Source organism: Salvelinus sp. IW2-2015, unplaced genomic scaffold (assembly GCF_002910315.2).
Source record: "Salvelinus sp. IW2-2015 unplaced genomic scaffold, ASM291031v2 Un_scaffold1113, whole genome shotgun sequence".
Lineage (NCBI taxonomy): Eukaryota > Metazoa > Chordata > Actinopteri > Salmoniformes > Salmonidae > Salvelinus > Salvelinus sp. IW2-2015.
Window position 1 is genome coordinate 349132 of NW_019942732.1, and position 21920 is coordinate 371051.

A 21920-nucleotide genomic window follows, 5' to 3' on the forward strand; every position below is an offset into this window, starting at 1 on the left:
TGTTAATGTTTTGTACACTCAGTGTGGGCTATACAATGACAATACTTCACCCAAATGTACCTCATTTAATGAAAAATGCAATTTTATGAAGCAACAACCTAAGCTATGGATTTCTTCTATGCCAATGGGAGTATTAGGATCCCTATCAGTATGTCTGTCAGTATACTCATACTAATATCAAACCCAGTTGCATAGCAACGGGATACCATAAAAAATCCATAAACACTTTCAAAGGCTACGGTGTTGCTATGAACACAAACACGAACAAAGAGTCATTGCAGAATGAACATGTTAAGGAGGACTCAAGGGCACAATCTGGTGAGACCTTTAAAACATCACTTGTACTGTAGCCCAATGCACAGAAGCAGGTTAAAAAGTATACACAGTGTAAGGCAGAAGTTTACATACACCTTAGCCAAATACATTTAAACTCAGTTTTTCACAATTCCTGACATTTAATCCTAGTGAAAATTCCCTGTTTTAGGTCAGTTAGGATCACCAYTTTATTTTAAGAATGTGAAATGTCAGAATAAGAGTAGAGAGAATGATTTCTTTCAGCTTTCATCACATTCCCAGTGGGTCAGAAGTTTACATACACTCAATTAGTATTTGGTAGCATTGCCTTTAAATTGTTTAACTTGGGTCAAACGTTTCAGGTAGCCTTCCACAAGCTTCCCACAATAAGTTGGGTGAATTTTTGGCCCATTCCTGACAGAGCTGGTGTAACTGAGTCAGGTTGTAGGCCTCCTTGCTCGCACACGCCTTTTCAGTTCTGCCCACAAATGTTCTATAGGTTTGAGGTCAGGGCTCTGTGATGGCAACTCCAATACCTTGACTTTGTTGTCCTGAAAGCCATTTTGCCACAACTTTGGAAGTATGCTTGGGGTCATTGTCCTTTTGGAAGACCCATTTGCGACAAGCTTTAACTTCCTGACTGATGTCTTGAGATGTTGCTTCAATATATGCACATATTTTCTCCTACCTCATGATGCCATCTATTTTGTGAAGTGCATCAGTCCTCCTGCAGCAAAGCACCCCACAACATGATCTGCCACCCCGTGCTTCACGTTGGGTTGTTGTTCTCGGCTTGCAAGCCTCCTTTTTCCTCAAACATAACGATGGTCCTATGGCAAACAGTTCTGTTTTTGTTTCATTAGACCAGAGGACATTTCTCCAAAAAGTATGTCTTTGTCTCCATGTGCAGTTGCAAACCGTAGTCTGGCTTTTTTATGGTGGTTTTGGAGCAGTGGCTTTTCCTTGCTGAGCGGCTTTCAGGTTATGTCGATATAGGACTCGTTTTACTGTGATATAGATACTTTTTTACCTGTTGCCTCCAGCATCTTCACAGGTCCTTTGCTGTTGTTCTGGGATTTATTTGCACTTTTCGCACCAAAGTACGTTCATCTCTAGGAGACAGAACGCGTCTCCTTCCTGAGCGGTATGACGGCTGCGTGGTCCCATGGTGTTTATACTTGCGTACTATTGTTTGTACAGATGAACGTGGAACATTCAGGCGTTTGGAAATTGCTCCCAAGGATGAGGAGGTCTACAATTTTTTCTGAGGTCTTGGCTGATTTCTTTTGATTTTCCCATGATGTCAAGCAAAAAGGCACTGAGTTTGAAGGTAGGCCTTGAAATACATCCACAGGTACACCTCTTATTGACTCAAATTATGTCAATTAGCCTATCAGATGCTTCTAAAGCCATGACATCATTTTCTGGAATTTTCCAAGCTGTTTAAAGGCACAGTCAACTTAGTGTATGTTAACTTCTGACCCAATGGAATTGTGATACAGTGAATTAAAAGTGAAATAATCTATCTGTAAACAATTGTTGGAAAAATTACTTGTGTCATGCACAAAGTAGATGTCCTAACCAACATGCCAGAAATATAGTTTGTTAACAAGAAATTTGTGGAGTGGTTGAAAAACTTGTTTTAATGACTCCAACCTAAGTGTATGTAAACTTCCGACTTCAACTGTACATGCTGTGCACCATGGTTGGGAAATTCTGCATTTAGGGAGGGAACTTATCCTGAAGACACTTGTGAAAATCATCTTGAGCACCAGACTGTTTTTAGTATAAATGCAGTCTCCAGAGCACATACAACTTTAATGGCATCAGCCCCTTCAAACTTTCTCTGTAGCTTTAAAAATACAATGCTTCCATTACTTATGCATGAGCCGTTGCATGCATACCCAGCTTTATCAATATACAGTACCAGTCAAAAGTTAAGACACACCTACTCATTCCGTGTTTTTCTTTATTTTTACTATTTTCTACATTGTAAAATTATGACAGCTTGGCAATCTCTCAACCAGCATCATGAGGTAGTCACCTGGAATGTGTTTCAATAAACAGGTGTGCATTGTTAAAAGTTAATTTGTGGGATTTCTTTCCTTCTTTATGCGTTTGAGCCAATCAGTTGTGTTGTGACAATGTAGGGGTGGAATACAGAAGATAGCCCTATTTGGTAAAATATCAAATCCATATTATGGCAAGAACAGCTCAAATAAGCAAAGAGAAACAACAGTCCATCATTACTTTAAGACATGCAGGTCAGTCAATGTGGAAAATGTCAAGAACTTTGAAGGTTTCTTATAGTGCAGTCGCAAAAACTATCAAGCCCTATGATGAAACTGGCTCTCATGAGGACCGCCACAGGAAAGGAAGATCCAGAGTTTCCTCTGCAGCAGAGGTTAACTTCACTAGAGTTACCAGCCTCAGAAATTACATCCCAAATAAATGTTTCACAGGGTTCAAGTAACAGACACATCTCAACATCAACTGTTGAGGAGACTGCGTGAATCAGGACTTCATGTTCGAATTGCTGCAAAGAAACCACTACTTAAGGACACAAATAAGAAGAACAGACAATGGACATTAGACCGATGGAAATCTGTCCTTTGGTCTGATGAGTCCAAATGTGAGATTTTTGGTTCCAACCGCTGTGTCTTTGTGAAACGCAGAGTAGGTGAAAGGATGATCTCCGCATGTGTGRTTCCCACCGTGAAGCATGGAGGAGGAGGTGTGATGGTGTGGGGGTGCTTTGCTGTTGACATTGTCTGTGATTTATTTRGAATTCAAGGCACACTTAACCAGTATGGCTACCACAGCATTTTGCAGCAATGTGCCATTCCATCTGGTTTGCGCTTAGTGGGACTATAATTCGTTTTTCAATAGGACAATGACCCAACACATCTCCACGCTGTGTAAAGGCTGTTTGATCAAGAAGGAGAGTGATGGAGTGCTGTATCAGATGACCTGGTCTCCACAATAACCTGACCTCATGTCACGGTCGTGTGTTGAGACGGACCAAGGCGCAGCGGATGTAGAGTTTCACATATTTATTATAAAGTGAAACTTAGCAAACAAAAACAATAAACCGTGACTAACGAGATGCTACGTGCACAAACTCAAAACACAAAATTCAATATCCCACACACATAGGTAGGAACAAACACTACTTAAATATGATCCCCAATTTGAGACAACGATTACCAGCTGCCTCTAATTGGGAATCATACCAAAATCACCAACATAGAAAATTAAACCTAGAACCCCACATAGAAATAATAAACTAGAACACCCCCCAGTCACGCCCTGACCTACTCCACCATAGAAAATAAAGGCTCTCTATGGTCAGGACGTAACACCTCAACCCAACTGAGTTAGAGTTAGTGAAGGAAAAGCAGCCAACAAGTGCTCAGCATATGTGGGAACTCCTTCCAGACTGTTGGAAAAGCATTCCAGGTGAAACTGGTTGAGAGAATGCCAAGAGTGTGCAAAGCTGTCATCGAGGCAAAGGATAGCTACTTTGAAGAATCTAAAATCTAAAATATATTTTGATTTGTTGCTCACTTTTTTGGTTTGTACATGATTCCATATGTGTTATTTCATAGATTTTATGTCTTCGCTATTATTCTACAATGTAGAAAATAGTAAAAATAAAGAAAAACTCTTGAATGAGTAGGTGTGTTCAAACTTTTGACTGGTACTGTACATCTGATTTAAAAATTAGATTATCCTTAAACACTTCTGTATTTATACTGTGAGGTGCTATACATTAATMTACTGTTATCACACATAGCCTATAGGCATACTGCAGAGTTTTAGTTCAGGAGAGCAATCTTCCCTCCTTTCATATCTCTTGAGGATACCAGTTCAATATATTATGGGCAGATGGTCATTACTGAAAATAGGACACGTGTGCTATATTGACTGCAAATGAAAAGCTTGTATGAACCATTCAAATTAAGGACAGATCACAATTTACTGGGGGCGGAGGAGGGGGGGGTCCAAAATAGGGGAGGGTTGTCAAACGTATTTTTGGGGTTTGGGAGGGTAGTGTGTTTTTTATTGGTCACGGGGGAGGGTAGTGTGTTTTTTCCCCCTGGTTAACATTCACTCTTTTGCAGGTTTTACTATATAATGTATTTCATCCTAGCCAAATTTCCTCATGTGCTTGCATGGGCCTCCCCTATATCAAGGTGTTTTGGTACTTCCCTTATGCACTACGCTTTTCCATGTGCTAACGTGTACTGTACCACAGGTCAGTATAGTCTACCAGTCTAAAAGTATATCCTKCCCTCTATCCACCATTCATAGTGACAATAACAGTACTGTAAGTGGATCGTTTGTCCAGATCTGCCATAAGCTAACTAGTAATCATACATAACATAAAAACATTGAAAGCTCATCAATTTTTTATATGAATCGACAACAACAAATAGCATTATCTGATAGGTAGTGGAGAGGCCAGGTACATCATTGCGCATTTAAAAAATGTTTTTTAACCTTTATTTAACTAGGCAAGTCAGTTAAGAACAAATTCTTATTTACAATGACGGCCTACCCAGGCCAAACCCTCCCCTAACCCAGACGACTCTGGGCCAATTGTGCGCCACCCTATTGGACTGAAACAACAGTGAAGACATTAGCCACACAGCTCAAAAATCTCCTCTATTGATCTGGTTTAGTGGCAATACAATGATCCTGCCTAGACAGGGCACACACTTACTAAACTTGAGCCTGCTATACGAGAGCGAAGCACTTTGATAGAAGCGCTGTAAAGCATAAGCTTGAATAGCCACGGTGACTCCATGAGGTACTAGCATGTGATTCAACGAGTCATAACAATGACTCTCTTGCCCGTCTAGGCAGATGCATAGATCTAGCTGACTAAAGTCGACTTAGCTATGCATTAGAGTCCTGCCATAGCAAGCGACATATCAATGACATCAGGGTACATGATGATGCGCTTGGCAGTCAAGAATCTCAAGGTTCATACAACACTACGGGGAATAGAGGCTAACCTAGCCTAGCTAACTAGGGCAAGCTGCATCATATGCACAGCACTTGACGAGATCAGAGCTCCTGCGCTTTAGTAGGCGAGACTAGCTACAACACTACAATGATCCTGCCTAAACTAGCTTACAACACTACAATGATCCTGCCTAAACTAGCTTACAACACTGCAATGATCCTGCCTAGACTAGCTTACAACACTACAATGATCTGCCTAGACTAGCTTACAACACTAACAATGATCCTGCCTAGACTAGCATACAACACTACAATGATCCTGCCTAGACTAGCTTACAACACTACAATGATCCTGCCTAGACTAGCTTACAAACATACAATGATCCTGCCTAGACAGCTTACACATACAATGATCCTGCCTAGACTAGCATACAACACTACAATGATCCTGCCTAGACTAGCTTACAACACTACAATGATCCTGCCTAGACTAGCTTACAACACTACAATGATCCTGCCTAGACTAGCTTACAACACTACAGGTTATACGTAGGTCTGTTGTAAAATAAACAACAATAGCTTATGTCTGTCATTTGTTGGGTATGGTAGGCACTTGCCTTTGTTGGTAGGTTTAAAGCAGTTTGCATGTGTTTTGTTTTCTTCTGTTGAGCCATTTTCTTTGGCCAAATTAAGTTCCAACTGTCATGCTGTGTTTTCCGCAATGTAATAGCTTGCTCTTATTTTAACCCTATAAACAAGAGCTTGACTTACTTTTCATGTTACCCTAATAAAGTGTATATGCTTTTGTAAAGGTATGGTGTGGTGTGGCTTTTCCTAAGCTGTAGCTACTGCAAGCCTATGACATGAAGGCAGAGTGCAACGGCGCTCCAACTTACTCCCGACAGTTGAACTTGAGGTGAAGAAGAATGTTTCAGACCTACAGTACTAGAGTTACTCCTACAAACTAACAATATAATGCTTATCTTATAAAATGTACGAATTAGCCTCCTTCTGTACGTCTACATCTGTTTAGCAGACGCAGTAGCCATCTGACGTAAAGAAATGCATGTCGGTGTCGCAGCATGCCGCCGCATATCTCTATCTCTATCTCTCTATTTCTAGGCCTAAGCTTCTCTTCCTTTATATAGGCTATATATTTTTGCAAATATTAACATTATACAGTAGACACATGAGCCTATAGGCCTATGCATGCAATGCCCTGGTGTGTTTAGTGCTCAAATCTCCGACAGCTGAACTTGAGGTGGACAATTATTGTTTTAGGAGAGTAGCCTAAAAAACTATAAAAGAAAATTGGCTATAAAGTTTTGCATATGCTACACATCGAAACACAAGGAATAGAGTTTTGTAATTTGTTATAGACATGTAAGTGTGGCTCATTCGGCCAATATTCACCCTTTATTGATGGCACTGCCTGCGCTAAGTTGGATCTGAATGCATATGGATATCCGGTAAATTAAAATCTTCCCGTTCACGTTGTCCGCCGGCAAATTTTCCTGCAGGAAACCCTGAAATCTGCATATTGTTTTTAATGCAGATTTTAGAATATTCGCATGAAAATCTGTCACCAATTGGATGGAAACCAATATACACCCGCAAGTGCGCTAATCTAGTGTTACTTTGATTATGCCTGCACATCAGGGTTCACCAGCAGCCTCAAACATCTAAAGAATAAGCAAGGATTCAATATTTTCCCGGTATTTTACAAATGTCCCATCCCGAGAATAATCCCTTTTGTTCCGGTTAACCCGGTATTTCCCGCCCAAACAGGAAGCGTCATTCTAAAGTATATCAAGCATATTAATATTTCTAAATTTGATTATAGCTTAAATCTGCATGAAAATTCAAGTCTGAGTCCATAGCTGTGGGCAGTAGGAGTTGCTGAGGGTGGTGTGTTTACGGACATATTCAATCTCTCCCTATCCCAGTATGCTGTCCCTACATGCTTCAAGATGTCCACCATTGTTCCTGTACCCAATAAAGCAAAGGTAACTGAACTAAATGACTATCGCCCTGTAGCACTCACTTCTGTTATCATGAAGTGCTTTGAGTGACTAGTCAGGGATTGTATCACCTGTACTTACCTGACACCCTAGACCCACATCAATTTGCTTACCACCCCAATAGRTCCACAAACGATGCAATCGCCATCGCACTGCATACTGCCCTATCTCATCTGGACAAGAGGAATACCTATGTAAGAATGCTGTTCATTGACTATAGCTCAGCATTCAACACCATAGTACTGTACCCTCCAAGCTCATCATTAAACTTGAGGCCCTGGGTCTGAACCCCGCCCTGTGCAACTGGGTCCTGGACTTCCCGACGGGCCTCCCCCAGGTGGTGAAGGTAGGAAAAAACACCTCCACTTTGCTGATCCTCAACACTGGKGCCCCACAAGGATGCGTGCTCAGCCCACTCCTTTACTCCCTGTTCACCCATGACTGTGTGATCACGCACGCCTCCAACTCAATCATCATGTTTGCAGACAACACAACAGTACTAGGCCTGATTACCAACCATGACGAGACAGCCTACAGGGAGGAGGAGAGGGCCCTGGAAGTGTGGTGCCAAGAAAATAATCTCTCACCCAACGTCAACAAAACAAAGGAGTTGATCGTGGACTTCAGGACACAGCCGAGGGAACATCCCCATATCAACATCGACGGGACGGTGAAGGAGGTGGAAAACTTCAAGTTCCTCGGCGTACACATCACGGACAAACTGAAATGGTCCACCCACACAGACAGTGTGGTGAAGAAGGCTCAACAGCGCCTCTTCAACCTCAGGAGGCTAAAGAAATTTGGCTTGTCAACTAAAACCCTTACAAACTTTTACAGATGCCCAATTGAGAGCATCCTGTTGGGCTGTATCACCGCCTGATACGGCAACTGTACTGCCCGCAACCGCAGGGATCTCCAGAGGGTGGTGCGGTCTGCCCAACGCATCACCGGGGGCAAACTACCTGCCCTCCAGGTCACCTACATCACCCGATGTCACAGGAAGGCCAAAAACATCATCAAGGACAACAACCACCCAATCCACTGCTTGTTCACCCCACTATCATCCAGAAGACAAGGTCAGTACAGGTGCATCAAAGCTGGGACTGAGAGACTGAAAAACAGCTGCTATCTCAAGGTCATCAGACTTTTAAATAGCCATCACTACCACATTAGAGACTGCTGCCCTATATACATATACTTGTAATCACTGGCCACTTTAAAAATGGCACACTAGTCACATTAATAATGTTTACATATTTTGCATTGCTCATCTCATATGTACACTTGAAGTCGGAAGTTTACATACAACTTAGCCAAATACATTTAAACGTAGTTTTCACAATTCCTGACATTTAATTCTAGTAAAAATTCCCTGTCTTAGGTCAGTTAGATCACCACTTTATTTTAAGAATGTGAAATGTCAGAATAATAGTAGAGAAAATGATTTATTCCAGCTTTTATTTCTTTCATCACATTCCCAGTGGGTCAGAAGTTTACATACACTCAATTAGTATCTGGTAGCATTGCCTTTAAATTGTTTAACTTGGGTCAAACGTTTCGGGTAGCCTTCCACAAGCTTCCCACAATAAGTWKGGTGAATTTTGGCCCATTCCTCCCGACAGAGCTGGTGTAACTGAGTCAGGTTTGCCCACTAATTTTCTATCGGATTGAGGTCTGGGCTTTGTGATGGCCACTCCAATACCTTGACTTTGTTGTCCTTAAGCCATTTTGCCACAACTTTGGAAGTATGCTTGGGGTCATTGTCCATTTGGAAGACCCATTTGCGACCAAACTTTAATTTCCAGACTGATGTTTTGAGATGTTGCTTCAATATATCCACATAATTTTCCTACCTCATGATGCCATCTATTTTGTGAAGTGCACCAGTCCCTCCTGCAGCAAAGCACCCCCACAACATGATGCTGCCACCCCTGTGCTTCACGGTTGGGATGGTTCTTCGGCTTGCAAGCCTCCCCCTTTATCCTCCAAACATAACGATGGTCATTATGGTCAAACAGTTCYWTTTTTGTTTCATCAGACCAGAGGACATTTCTCCAAAAAAGTACAATCTTTGTCACCATGTGCAGTTGCAAACTGTAGTCTGGCTTTTTCATGGCGGTTTTGGAACAGTGGCTTCTTCCTTGCTGAGTGGCCTTTCAGGTTATGTCGATATAGGACTTGTTTTACTGTGGATGTAGATACTTTTGTACCTGTTTCCTCCAGCATCTTCACAAGGTCCTTTGCTGTTGTTCTGGGTTTGTACTGGGTTTGCACTGATTTGCACTTTTCGCACCAAAGTATGTTCATCTCTAGGAGACAGAACGGTATGACAGCTGCGTTGTCCCATGGTGTTTATATTTGCGTACTATTATTTGTTCATATGAACGTGGTACCTTCAGGGGGTTGGAAATTGCTCCAAAGGATGAACCAGACTTGTGGAGGTCAACAATTTTTTTTCTGAGGTCTTGGCTGATTTCTTTTGATTTTCCCATGATGTCAAGCAAAGAAGCACTGAGTTTGAAGGTAGGCCTTGAAATACATCCACAGGTACACCTCCAATTGACTCAAATGATGTCAATTAGCCTATCAGAAGCTTCTAAAGCCATGACATCATTTTCTGGAATTTTCCAAGCTGTTTCAAGGCACAGTCAACTTTGTGTATGTTAACTTCTGACCCACTGGAATTGTGATACAGTGAATTATAAGTGAAATAATCTGTCTGTAAACAATTGTTGGAAAAATGACTTGTGTCATACAAAGTAGATGTCCTAACCGACTTGCCAAAACTATAGTTTGTTAACAAGAAATTTGTGGAGTGGTTGAAAAACGAGTTTTAATAACAACCTAAGTGTATGTAAACTTCATGCTTCAACTGTATATACTGTATTCTATCCTATTCTACTGTATCTTAGTCTATGCTGCTCTGACATTGCTCGCCCAAATATGTATATATTCTTAATTCCATTCCTTTACTTTAGATGTGTGTGTATTGTTGTGAAATTGTTAGATATTACTTGTTAGATATTACTGTACTGTTAGAGCTAAAACCACAAGCATTTTGCTACACCCGCAATAACATCTGCTAAACACGTGTATGTGACAAATAAAATTAAATTTGATTTTAAGTAATGTAACAGGTAGGAAGAGTGAGCTCCTCTGTGGTAGTTGGCAAACCCTCAGCCTTCTGGCCCTAAGCCCTGCGTGGAATCCACTGTGCCACAAAAGCGAAGTAGATATCCACGTTTATAAATACAGGCTCTCTACAGTTATTGTAATTTCTGGTCGTAAACATTATTTTGAGTTAATTCTATGACGGGAAGGGTGTTCAATTTATTTTACTGTACAAGGGAAGGGTCATGTGAAAAATGTTTACCTTGGGGGGTGCATAGTTTTTATGACCACAGTAAATTTCGATGTGTCCCTTATTTGTCACCCAAAAAGGAGTTAGGTTTGCCTTAATAACCACACATAACCTCAAATAAATCTCCCCTCAGGTACAGTATATCATCCTTCTAATGGCTTCCAGATGCTACGCCATGTTTCACTGTTATGGTGATGTAATGGTGATGTACCAGTAAAGGCCAAGTAAAGGGAAGCCTTGAGATGACCAGTATGAGCAGTCTGATGTCATATAATCATATTTGACACACAAACATTTTATCCACATCTGAAACCATTAGTGTGTAGCTGGGAGAGAGAAAGAGATAGAGCGAGAGAGATAGAGCGAGAGAGAAAGAGAGAGAGAGAGAAAGAAAGAGCGAAAGAGAGAGAGAGACCAGCCTTTTAAGAGATTTGATAGTGATTTGAAGCGTCACAGTTGTGGGGAATACTGCACATTTTAGTGTGATGCAATTCCAAAAGCCTCGAAAGCAAGTTATAAAGACTTTAATCCAATTAATGACAAAAAAAATTCAGAGCTATTCGTCACAAGCAAGTATCGTTCTTGATTTTTGTTTTTTGCTAAATGTTTGATATAGTTTACTCGATGACAACAGCAAATTGCTTTCAGAGAGTGTGAAAATGTGAAATATTTTGTTGAGGCTGATCTGCGTTTTGGAATGTTTCAATGACTGCGTATTTTTAGGAGCAAGTTCAAGAAACATCAAGATGGAATTTCCAGGTAAGTGATTGCACATCTCACTGTTTTATGTAAACATCAAGCAAATATTGTATGTTTAATCGTGTAAATGTTATAACTATGCTAAATATTATAGTAGACCACTGTCCAGCTATTTTAGTACTGAGATGTAATTATGTGATGGTGATTTTCTGCTGTCAGTCACCTTTTCTATCAGCATCCGCCACAGTAGCCTAACTGTAATTATAGCTAATGTACAATACAAATATGTAGATTTTGCAGTAATACACCAAAAGTTCTAGCTTACAAATGGTTGCATGTTAAACTGCTCCAATTAATTTCATGGGTACACAGCTGAAATTTGGCGCGTGGGATTGCGTTGTGATGATGCGCAAAGTTCTTCAATTCGCGTTTCATACTTGCTCACACATTGTTGTTTCAGTTTGCCAGTTAGCAGTTTTCTTATTTAAACCGAAAAGTGTGACGAGGTTTACCTCGACCCTCTGTCTGTCCATTCATCTGTATGCAACTGGACCTCATCTCTCACGCACTGCGTTGGCGCGTATTTGCAATGGTTCTGGATTCATGGTAGCCTAAACTACACTATACTTCTTCCAGCCATTTAAGCAAAACTGCCCCTAAAAAACAACTTCTCATTTAGAACACAACCTGTGTGGCATCGGTATGAGTTATAAACATTTATTTTAATGTCAAAATTGAAAACAAAGAATTTTGGTCATAAAGTCGGTCTCCTCCAAAACGGAGTTTTGTGAGACTTGAGGTCATGACTGCGTCACAATGTAAATTAAAGTTGTGTTTGCAGCACACAAGTAATCATCAATTCAGGGGGGCAGCTGCAGGTGACCCAATATTAATGCCAGTTGTAAATTTGGGTTGACTTTGGATATCCCTATGGGGCTAGTTAGGGACCATCTGTAAATTGCACAATGTACATGGGACAATATGTTAAAATTCCAATAGTTCCAAATTTCAATGACTTAAAAACCTCAAACCAACTATAAATTGTAGAAATACATATACAAATATTAAAATAATTTAATGAGAAAACTAAAAAGTGTGCAACATGGAAATATTGTCTCATTTACATTGTGTAATTTATTGACGGTCCCTAACTAATCCTGGAGACAGGCTATCCAAAGTAGGGTGATCACATTGTGCAAGATAGTCACCCCTTTTTGTCCTTTGTCCCGCTTCCTGCAACCAAACAATCATGTCCCACATTTTATCAACACATTAAAACACCACTAATTTACAAAAAAGGTTGATTTGTCCCATATTTCAGTCAGACTTCCTATTCATTTGATGAGAATTGACATTCCAACATGTCTCTTTTGCAGTCAAGTTGTGCTTATGACAAGATGTTATATCAAGGATGTGGTGCTGGTGATGTTAAACACTTCTTCAATCGTTGTTAAGATCTGATATTCTGTGCAGTGCAAGAAGAGACGTAGGCCAATGGCATATCGTCAACCAATCACATTTGTCAAATCCTTTCTGGCTAAATTCTAGCTAAACTTGGAGAGGGCAGTTAACTATTTACAAAAAGCGCGAGTCTAATGAAGAGCTACAAAAGTAAGCAAATAGCCGTGTTAGACTGAAAGATATAAGGTAATTTCATCAAACTTGTGGGGCTCTTCATGCTCATTAGTTGCACATTCAACATATTTGCTGCTACTTCACTCAAACAAAATCTCCCTTCCTAACTGTGTACATTCCCAGAGACCAACCAGAAATGTTTCATTGGCCAAATATTCTCAGATTTTTATAAAACAGCCACACATGCACTCACACAAAAATCTCCCTCCTGCAGCACCGAGCAAGCTAATTGATGCGCACGTTGCCTATTTTTGCATCACGCTAAATTTTGGTGATGAATAAGTGGTCTCTCGTTTATGCATCACTGAAATTTTGATCCCACTGCTGACAGCAAACTGTGGGGGTGGCCGGACTGGGACTCGAACCTGGGTCTTGATTAGGCCATTAGAAATTGACCATGAAGTATTCAAATGTAGTAAAACAGTTTTTTTTTTTAAATAGTAACACAAATAGTAAGTATTTTGAGATGAGATGAACCTGACTATTGATCAGTTTGATCTGGTATCAGCTTTGGTCCCTGTGGTGTACCATGTGAACTACAGGGGGCGATTTTGAAAGAATGAAACATTATCAGCCCTCTTGGGGCCATTGGGGCCCACACTACTACTACTGTCGTGTTCCAAATGGCTCTCGGCGCGCATGCCAGTAGCCATTCAATAACCAACCACCATGGTGTTTGTGAGTGCTGGTGTATTCTATTCCTCACTCGGACACTTTCATGTTCAGTAATCTTCAGATTTCCAGGTTTGGGGCCCTTTTCCCCTCCTGGACAAGCCTTGATGAGAGTACATCACAATCCATGATCAGACAACAGCAGTGTCCCATATCCAGAGGCGTTGTCTTATAGGATGAGAATATAGGATGATTATTTCTGGAACTAGACTGTCTAGAACTATAATGCCTTTGTTTATCTGTGGAGGTGACTGTCCATCATTTGAAGCCAGTGAGAAACTCACTCATACATGTGTGTCAACGTAGGATCATCCTCAATGTGTCTGTTGACATATTTCAATGAAATATTCCCAAAATAGTTTAGGGATGAGGATAATCCAAACGTAGGGAAGATTAAAGTATACATCAACAAATGATAGAAGTAGATTCAAATATAGCAAGCGGTGGTTGTAGTCAGACTAAACTTGATAATTAGTTTAACCTTGAATCATTTACCTCGGTGTAATCATGCATTCAGATACATTCAGACTACTTGTTTACTTGTTTGACTGATGAGTCAGTGCTGCCTGTGGATGTCATGAGCAGCATTTGAATCATGATTTTCTTTCTAGTGCAAAACAACAGTTACTCTCTCTTTGAAAAGTTACATCACAGGTCACAAACACACAGCAGCTCGCGGCAGGAGGACATTTTTTGCATCAGACGTCATAATGACATCACGTTTGGTTGAAATCTGGTTGAGGTGATAACAGGTAGGCGGATTACAACCAGGTAGTGACGCCTTTTTCTGGTCGCCAAAAATGACTTTCTTCCATCAGTATATACCCTGACATCACAAAAAATGTCAGCGTCATGTCATTGTAATCAGTTTTGCCTGCTGGGCTTGAGCCGACTGCTGTCAATTCTGCACATTTATGATGGTTGACCTGAAATAGACCGTTAATTAACAACATCATTGGTTTGAACATGAAACTCCCTTCCTGCCTGCAATCCTGACGCTATAAAATGTAGGCATTATAACTCTGACAAGACGCTCTCTCATTTACACTGTAATTATAGCTCTCTCATTGACACTGTAATTAGAGCTCTCTCATGTACACTGTAATTAGAGCTCTCTCATTTACACTGTAATTATAGCTCTCTCATTTACACTGTAATCTCTCATTTACACTTTAATTAGAGCTCTCTCATTTACACTGTAAATAGAGCTCTCTCATTTACACTTTAATTAGAGCTCTCTCATTTACACTGTAATTAGAGCTCTCTTATTTACACTTTAATTAGAGCAACACAAATCAAATCAAATCAAATGTATTTATATAGCCCTTCTTACATCAGCTGATATCTCAAAGTGCTGTACCGAAACCCAGCCTAAAACCCCAAACAGCAAGCAATGCAGGTGTAGAAGCACGGTGGCTAGGAAAAACTCCCTAGAAAGGCCAAAACCTAGGAAGAAACCTAGAGAGGAACCAGGCTATGAGGGGTGGCCAGTCAAGAGTGTTTCTATATGTTATTGATACTGACCATTAGGCTCACAGGTTTAAGTGGTGTTTATAACCATCAGAATGACATTTCCAAGATCTACTGGAGTGTAACCCAGAGAGTGCTTGTCTCTCGTGTTTAACATCCAAAGTTGCACCACTGCCATTTTACAGCATGCTCCAAATCAAATTATGTAATGAAGAGCCTGCTTTAAAACGTAATTAGGGTACACATTTTGAATTTGACTAAGGAAAGTTGTCAGCTCGAGCCAGCAATTTAATCACAGAGTTAGAGAAAAGTCATGCTTCAAGTGAAGGCCTTTTCATTACACATAGATAATTGGGGTGACATATTTCAAGCCTATTTGATAGTAAGTCTGATCTTGGCTTGTTATCAGCTACTCAGAGAAGAAGCCGTGGCAGAGAACCCTTTAGGCATCCGTTATGATTTCACCAATCTGGCAGTGGAAAGTCAGTAGTGCTAATTTTCCCAGAAATGCAAAGTTACTGAAATATCACATATTGTAGATAAGGGCCATTTTTAACCTTTATTTAAGCAGGGGATAGTCCCATTGAGACTAACGTATCTTCTACAAGGAACCCCTGCATTACAAAGCAGCAATGAATTGTATATGTAAGACGGGCAGCTTTATCACTCAATTTCCATGTAATCACACATAATTGCAATTTAGGGACATATACTTCTGTTCCTACTGATACAGGCTTTGTTTTTTTGCATTTATATTTTGAGGTTGGACGTTATCACCATAGCACTTATTTTCTTATTTTTTTTGTGGTATGTTTCTTAAAACTGCATTGTTGGTTAAGGGCTTGTAAGTTAACATTTTCATTGTAAGGTCTATACCTGTGCATGTGACAAATAAAATTAGATTAGATTAGATTTGATTTGACATGGGGCGCACCGATTGGTGTCACCTCGTTAGTCAGTATGTGTTACACCTGTGCTGGTTGCCATCTTGTAAGTGGGAAATTGTTTCACCTGTGCTGGCCCAGGTGCTATTTAAGAGTGGCTGGCCCAGTGCTCCAGTGGTCTTGAGAGATGTGGAGGGTTAACATGTTTAAATGACTCTCCCTATTTGAGTTCTAGAAAAACAATACTTTATCTAATCTTTCCTGTTTTGTTTTAGCTCCACTTTTTGGTTTGATGTGTGTTCTTCTTTTCTTTGCCTCTTCTTGTGCAAATTAATGGGCGCTCATGGTGGGTGTCTTTTAGGTTCTAGTTGGTGTTGCTGATCAACTTTCAGTGGACACCCCCATAAGTGTCTTTCAGAACCTCCTAAAACCCCACSTGTTTTGTTTTGCTTGTTGTCAGTGACTCATTGTTAGTTCTGCCTTCTGTTTGAGTGACAATTGTTGGTTTCTTCCTGGGGAACGTAACGGTACATATAGTAGGCCTACATGTATAAGAGTTTGCCTACATGGAGGCAACCTTTTATGATCAGTTGACCATCAACTTGTGTACAAATGCCTTGGCTTATGCAGCAATGCAGTCAATGCTGTCAATCGCGCATCCATTCTGATGCCCCAACTTCTGTGATCTCTATAAAAAGCTTTAACCCTATTGGGCCACGGATGGTCACAGTCACACCATCACTACACTTAGAAAAAAAGGTGTTATCTAGAACCTAAAAGGGTTCTTCAGCTGTACCAATAGGAGAACCCTTTGAAGAATCCTTGTTAGTTCCAGGTAGAACCCTTGTTTGTTCCAGGTAGAACCCTTTTTGTTCCAAGTATAAACTGTTTTGGGTTCCATGTAGAACCCTTTCCACAGAGGGTTCTACATGGAACCCAAAATGGTTCTAACTGGAACAAAAAGGGGTTATCCAATGGGAACAGCTGAAGAACCCTTTTGGATCCTTTTTTTCTAAGAGTTTAAGAACCAGTCAAATCCACTTTCTGCAATGAAAACAAGCTACATACTGTATCATCTCATTACACATTTCATTCCTATAGAGTGAGGGGATTACTGTACAATTTTGCAACAGGAGTGTGCCCTGAGCAATTGACTGAATGGAAGATGTAACCATTTATAGCTGAAAAGAGTACAATATTACCTTGAGAATCATAAATATTGTTTGGCCATTACTGGCATCTCCCAGATTTGTATTCAACAGTAAATCCTGGCTTGTGTGACTGTCCTCCATCCTTATATGTTCTGAGCTCCCTGATTGGTCTGTGCTATCTCCTTCTCAATTATATCAGTTTTTGTACTCTCATAAGAAATAAGGTATAAATCTGATGATTCCTGCTCTCTTGGAAATGTAAAGCCTTGAATCAAGGCCTCCCAATTACTCCCTTCTCCTTATCTTATCTGTTAGCAGGTGCTTCAAGTAGAGGGTAAAGACTCGTGCCAATAAAGTCATAGCATCATGACATCTAAATCCCCCCCATCTCTACACTACCACCACCAGTATGGCATGGTTTGGCCGTTTGGATGGGGTGGCTGTCATTCCACCACGTGGCCTCGCCTCCTATGGATGCTGTGTTTGGGGATGAGCCCTGGGTCCTGGGCCTCCCATCAGCACTTCCATCCCCACTCCATCAAGATCCCTGGAGACATCACCCTTGGAGGCCTGTTCCCCATCCACGCCAGGGGGCCTCATGGCCTGCCCTGTGGGGAGATCAAGAAGGAGAAAGGCATTCACCGCATGGAGGCCATGCTCTACGCCCTGGACCAGATCAACAGTGACCCTGAGCTACTCCCCAACATCACTCTGGGGGCCAGGATCCTGGACACCTGCTCTAGAGACACCTACGCCCTGGAACAGTCGCTCACCTTCGTCCAGGCCCTCATCCAGAAGGATACCTCGGACATACGCTGCTCCAACGGAGAGCCGCCCATCATCCGCAAGCCTGAGCGTGTGATAGGGGTGATCGGGGCCTCAGCCAGCTCTGTGTCCATCATGGTTGCCAACGTGCTGCGTCTATTTGAGGTGAGATCAATGTGAATGTCCTATACGTGGTGGGAGTTGCCATTGGCCAGTTTGTTTGTGGTTGTAAGTAATTTGTTACAGTGTTTTGATGTTGGACCAGTGTGTTATCATGTTAGACAATGTGTATGGCTGTTCTTGGCGATACATGGGGTCAGGGTGACCCTGGCGCTGTGGCTGTGGAATGCCATCGCTCTCCCACAATCCCCTATGAGAGGGGGCAGTCACATGGGGCTGCTCTGGGACAGTCCATTCAGCTGACTTAGAGCTACAGTTAATTGACAATAAGGATTTAGACAGTGGAGCTAATCATGTTTATGGCTTTGATCAGCCTAAAGGTTCCGGTATTGTATTCTCTGGGCTGGATTGAGCCTGCTGGATAGAGTTCGGGTAGGAGTTGAGTAACAACAAACTTTCCATGACAGTTTTTCTACTTTATCTCTACTTCATCACATTTGGTGTCAAGGGAAAAGTTATGAAGGCCAATAATCTACTCACAAATTGAATTGTGAATGGAATGGAATGGAAATATACTGAGTTTGATTCATTATGGGACTCAATCATCTACTTTCTAGTGAATTGGTCAGATATGATCTATGTTTTATTAGGCTACAGACTGTACGATAAGATTGGTAGTAAAAATAAAAAATAAAGCCTTTTGTGAACTAACACTCACAATTTACTTCTTCCCCCAACTAGCTCTGACTTTGCTGATCGCTACTTTATTAAGGAACAATGTACTTACCATGACTGTGATATGTGGTTGTCCCACCTAGCTATCTGAAGACGAATGTACTTACCATGACTGTGAAATATGTGGTTGTCCCACCTAGCTATCTTAGAAGACAATGTACTTACCATGACTGTGATATGTGGTTGTTCCCACCTAGCTATCTTAAGAAGAATGTACTTACCATGACTGTGATATGTGGTTGTCCCACCTAGCTATCTTAAGACGAATGTACTTACCATGACTGTGAATTGTGGTTGTCCCACCTAGCTATCTTAAGAAGAATGTACTTACCATGACTGTGATATGTGGTTTGTCCCACCGGCTATCTTAAGACAGAATGTACTTACCATGACTGTGATATGTGGTTGTCCACCTAGCTATCTTAAGACGAATGTACTTACCATGACTGTGATATGTGGTTGTCCCACCTGCTATCTTAAGACGAATGTACTTACCATGACTGGATATGTGGTTGTCCCACCTAGCTATCTTAAGACGAATGTTACTACCATGACTGTGATATGTGGTTGTCCTACCTAGCTATCTTAAGATGAATGTACATTACTATGACTGTCTGATATGTGGTTGGCCCCACCTAGCTATCTTAAGACGAATGCAGTTTCTGTACAAGGTCTGGAATAAAAGTGTCAGTTTATTTGACTAAAAGTCAAATGTAACGGTATGCTTCTTGCCATAATCAGAATGTATACAGTTATCGCCATGGTAACTCATTAGGTCCAGGGTCTGTAGTATACACTACACTATGAATCCAGGCTGTAGTATACACTACACTATTGAACCAGGGTGTGTAGTATACACTACACTATGATACCAGGGTGTGTAGTATACACTACACTATGAAACAGGTGTGTAGTATATACTACGCTATGAAACCAGGGTGTGTGTAGTATACACCACGCTATGAACCAGGGTGTGTAGTATACACTACACTATGAAACCAGGGTTGTAGTATATACTACCTATGAAACCAGGGTGTGTAGTATACACTACACTATGAACCAGGGTGTGTAGTATACACTACACTATGAAACCAGGGTGTGTAGTATCCACCACACTATGAAACCAGGGTGTGTAGTATACACCTACGCTATGAAACCAGGGTGTGTAGTATACACTACACTATGAAACCAGGGTGTGTAGTAACACTACACTATGATCAGGGTGTGTAGTATACACTACACTATGAAACCAGAGTCTGTAGTATACACTACAATATGATACCAGGTGTGTGTAGTATACACTACACTATGAAACCAGGGTGTGTAGTATACACTACACTATGAATCCAGGGTGTGTAGTATACACTACACTATGAAACCAGGGTGTGTAGTATACACTACACTATGAACCAGAGTCTGTAGTATACACTACACTATGATACCAGGGTGTGTAGTATACACTACACTATGAAACCAGGGTGTGTAGTAAACACTACACTATGAAACCAGAGTTGTAGTATACACTACACTATGAACCAGGGTGTGTAGTATACACTACACTATGAAACCAGGGTGTGTAGTATACACTACACTATGAAACCAGGGTGTGTAGTATACACTACACTATGAAACCAGGGGTGTAGTATATACTACACTATGAAACCGGGGTGTGTAGTATACACTACACTATGAAACCAGGGTGTGTTAGTATACACTACACTATGAAACCAGGGTGTGTAGTATATACTAACCACTATTGAAAACCCAGGGTGTGTAGTATACACTACACTATGAAACCAGGGTGTGTAGTATACACTACACTATGAAACCAGGGTGTGTAGTATACACTACACTATGAAACCAGGGTGTGAGACACTACACTATGAAACAGGGGTGTGTATACACTACACTATTGAAACCAGGGTGTGTAGTATACACTACACTATGAAACCAGGCCTGTGTAGTATACACTTACACTATAAACCAAGGGTGTGTATTATACGACTGACCACTATGAAACCAGGGTGTGTAGTATACACTACACTATGATACCAGGGTGTGTAGTATACACTACACTATGAAACAGAATGAAAGTTATGGCTCTGATTAGGGAACAAAACAACCTTGTGTTCACACTGACATTTAGCGAACATTAAAATTATGAATATGTATGGTTAAACTGAATTAATGAATATATGATTAAAGCTCAAAATGTGTCCTTTGTAGCGTAAGGTAATGCAGTCAATGGATTATGCTTTATTACGACAAAGAATAACGACACAAATCATGCGTGAGATGGAACATGTACATGTATTGGAGGGGAAGTCAAAAGCCCCAGGTAAACAGAACACAGAACAACCTCTCTGTTGCTGCTGCCAGACCTGGGCTTTTCATCTGAAGTCAGTAGGCATATGGAGATGTGGTCATCTAAAAAGCTGAACAAATGGAACGCAAAATCTGAGAAAAACTGCAAACCGATCACTGAAAAAGGTTTGTTTAACAAGAGTCTTCAGGTCAATAGGTGTTGTTGTACAGTAGTATTAATGACAGTGTACCTCAGTATCGTTTGCAATGCATGCTCTATCATGTCTCCTCCGCTTCATTGGGCCTTGTTGGCAGTAAGGCTCAAGAGCTCTTTACTCCGTTTAGATAGTGTGCCAGAGAACAGAAAATGTGGAATCTCTGTGACTAATTGTCAGATTTGCACCATACTGTAAGCTTACTGAGTATTTCCCTCTTCTTCTTGGCCCTCCACGAAAATAAAATCCCATCCTACATGGGTCTTATGTAAGAAAGTGAATTGTGAAACGGAACAGCATTGTTAGGGATCCTTGTTCGTGTTTATGTGCTTTGAATCTAGGAAGAGGGAAACTGGAGGGACACCTATTTGTCCGACTGCATAGTAATACAGTTGAAGTCGGAAGTTTACATACACTTAGGTTGGAGTCATTAAAACTCATTTTTCAACAACTCCACAATTTTCTTGTTATCAAACTATAGTTTTGGCAAGTCGGTTAGGACATCTACTTCGTGCATGACAAGTCATTTTTCCAACAATTGTTTACAGACAGATTATTTCACTTATAATTCACTGTATCACAATTCCAGTGGGTCAGAAGTTTACATACACTAAGTTGACTGT

General features: G+C 40.9%; 1 protein-coding gene across 1 annotated transcript in view; it reads left to right on the plus strand.

Annotated features, from left to right (window-relative positions):
* Nucleotides 1–10877: 10877 nt before the first annotated feature.
* Nucleotides 10878–21920, plus strand: part of grm6a (glutamate receptor, metabotropic 6a) — a 45557-nt gene continuing 34514 nt past the window's right edge. Inside the window, 2 exon segments of the mRNA XM_070438688.1 lie at nucleotides 10878–11406; nucleotides 17474–18088. Of these exon segments, the coding sequence (XP_070294789.1) occupies nucleotides 17525–18088 (564 nt within the window). The 5' untranslated portion in view covers nucleotides 10878–11406; nucleotides 17474–17524.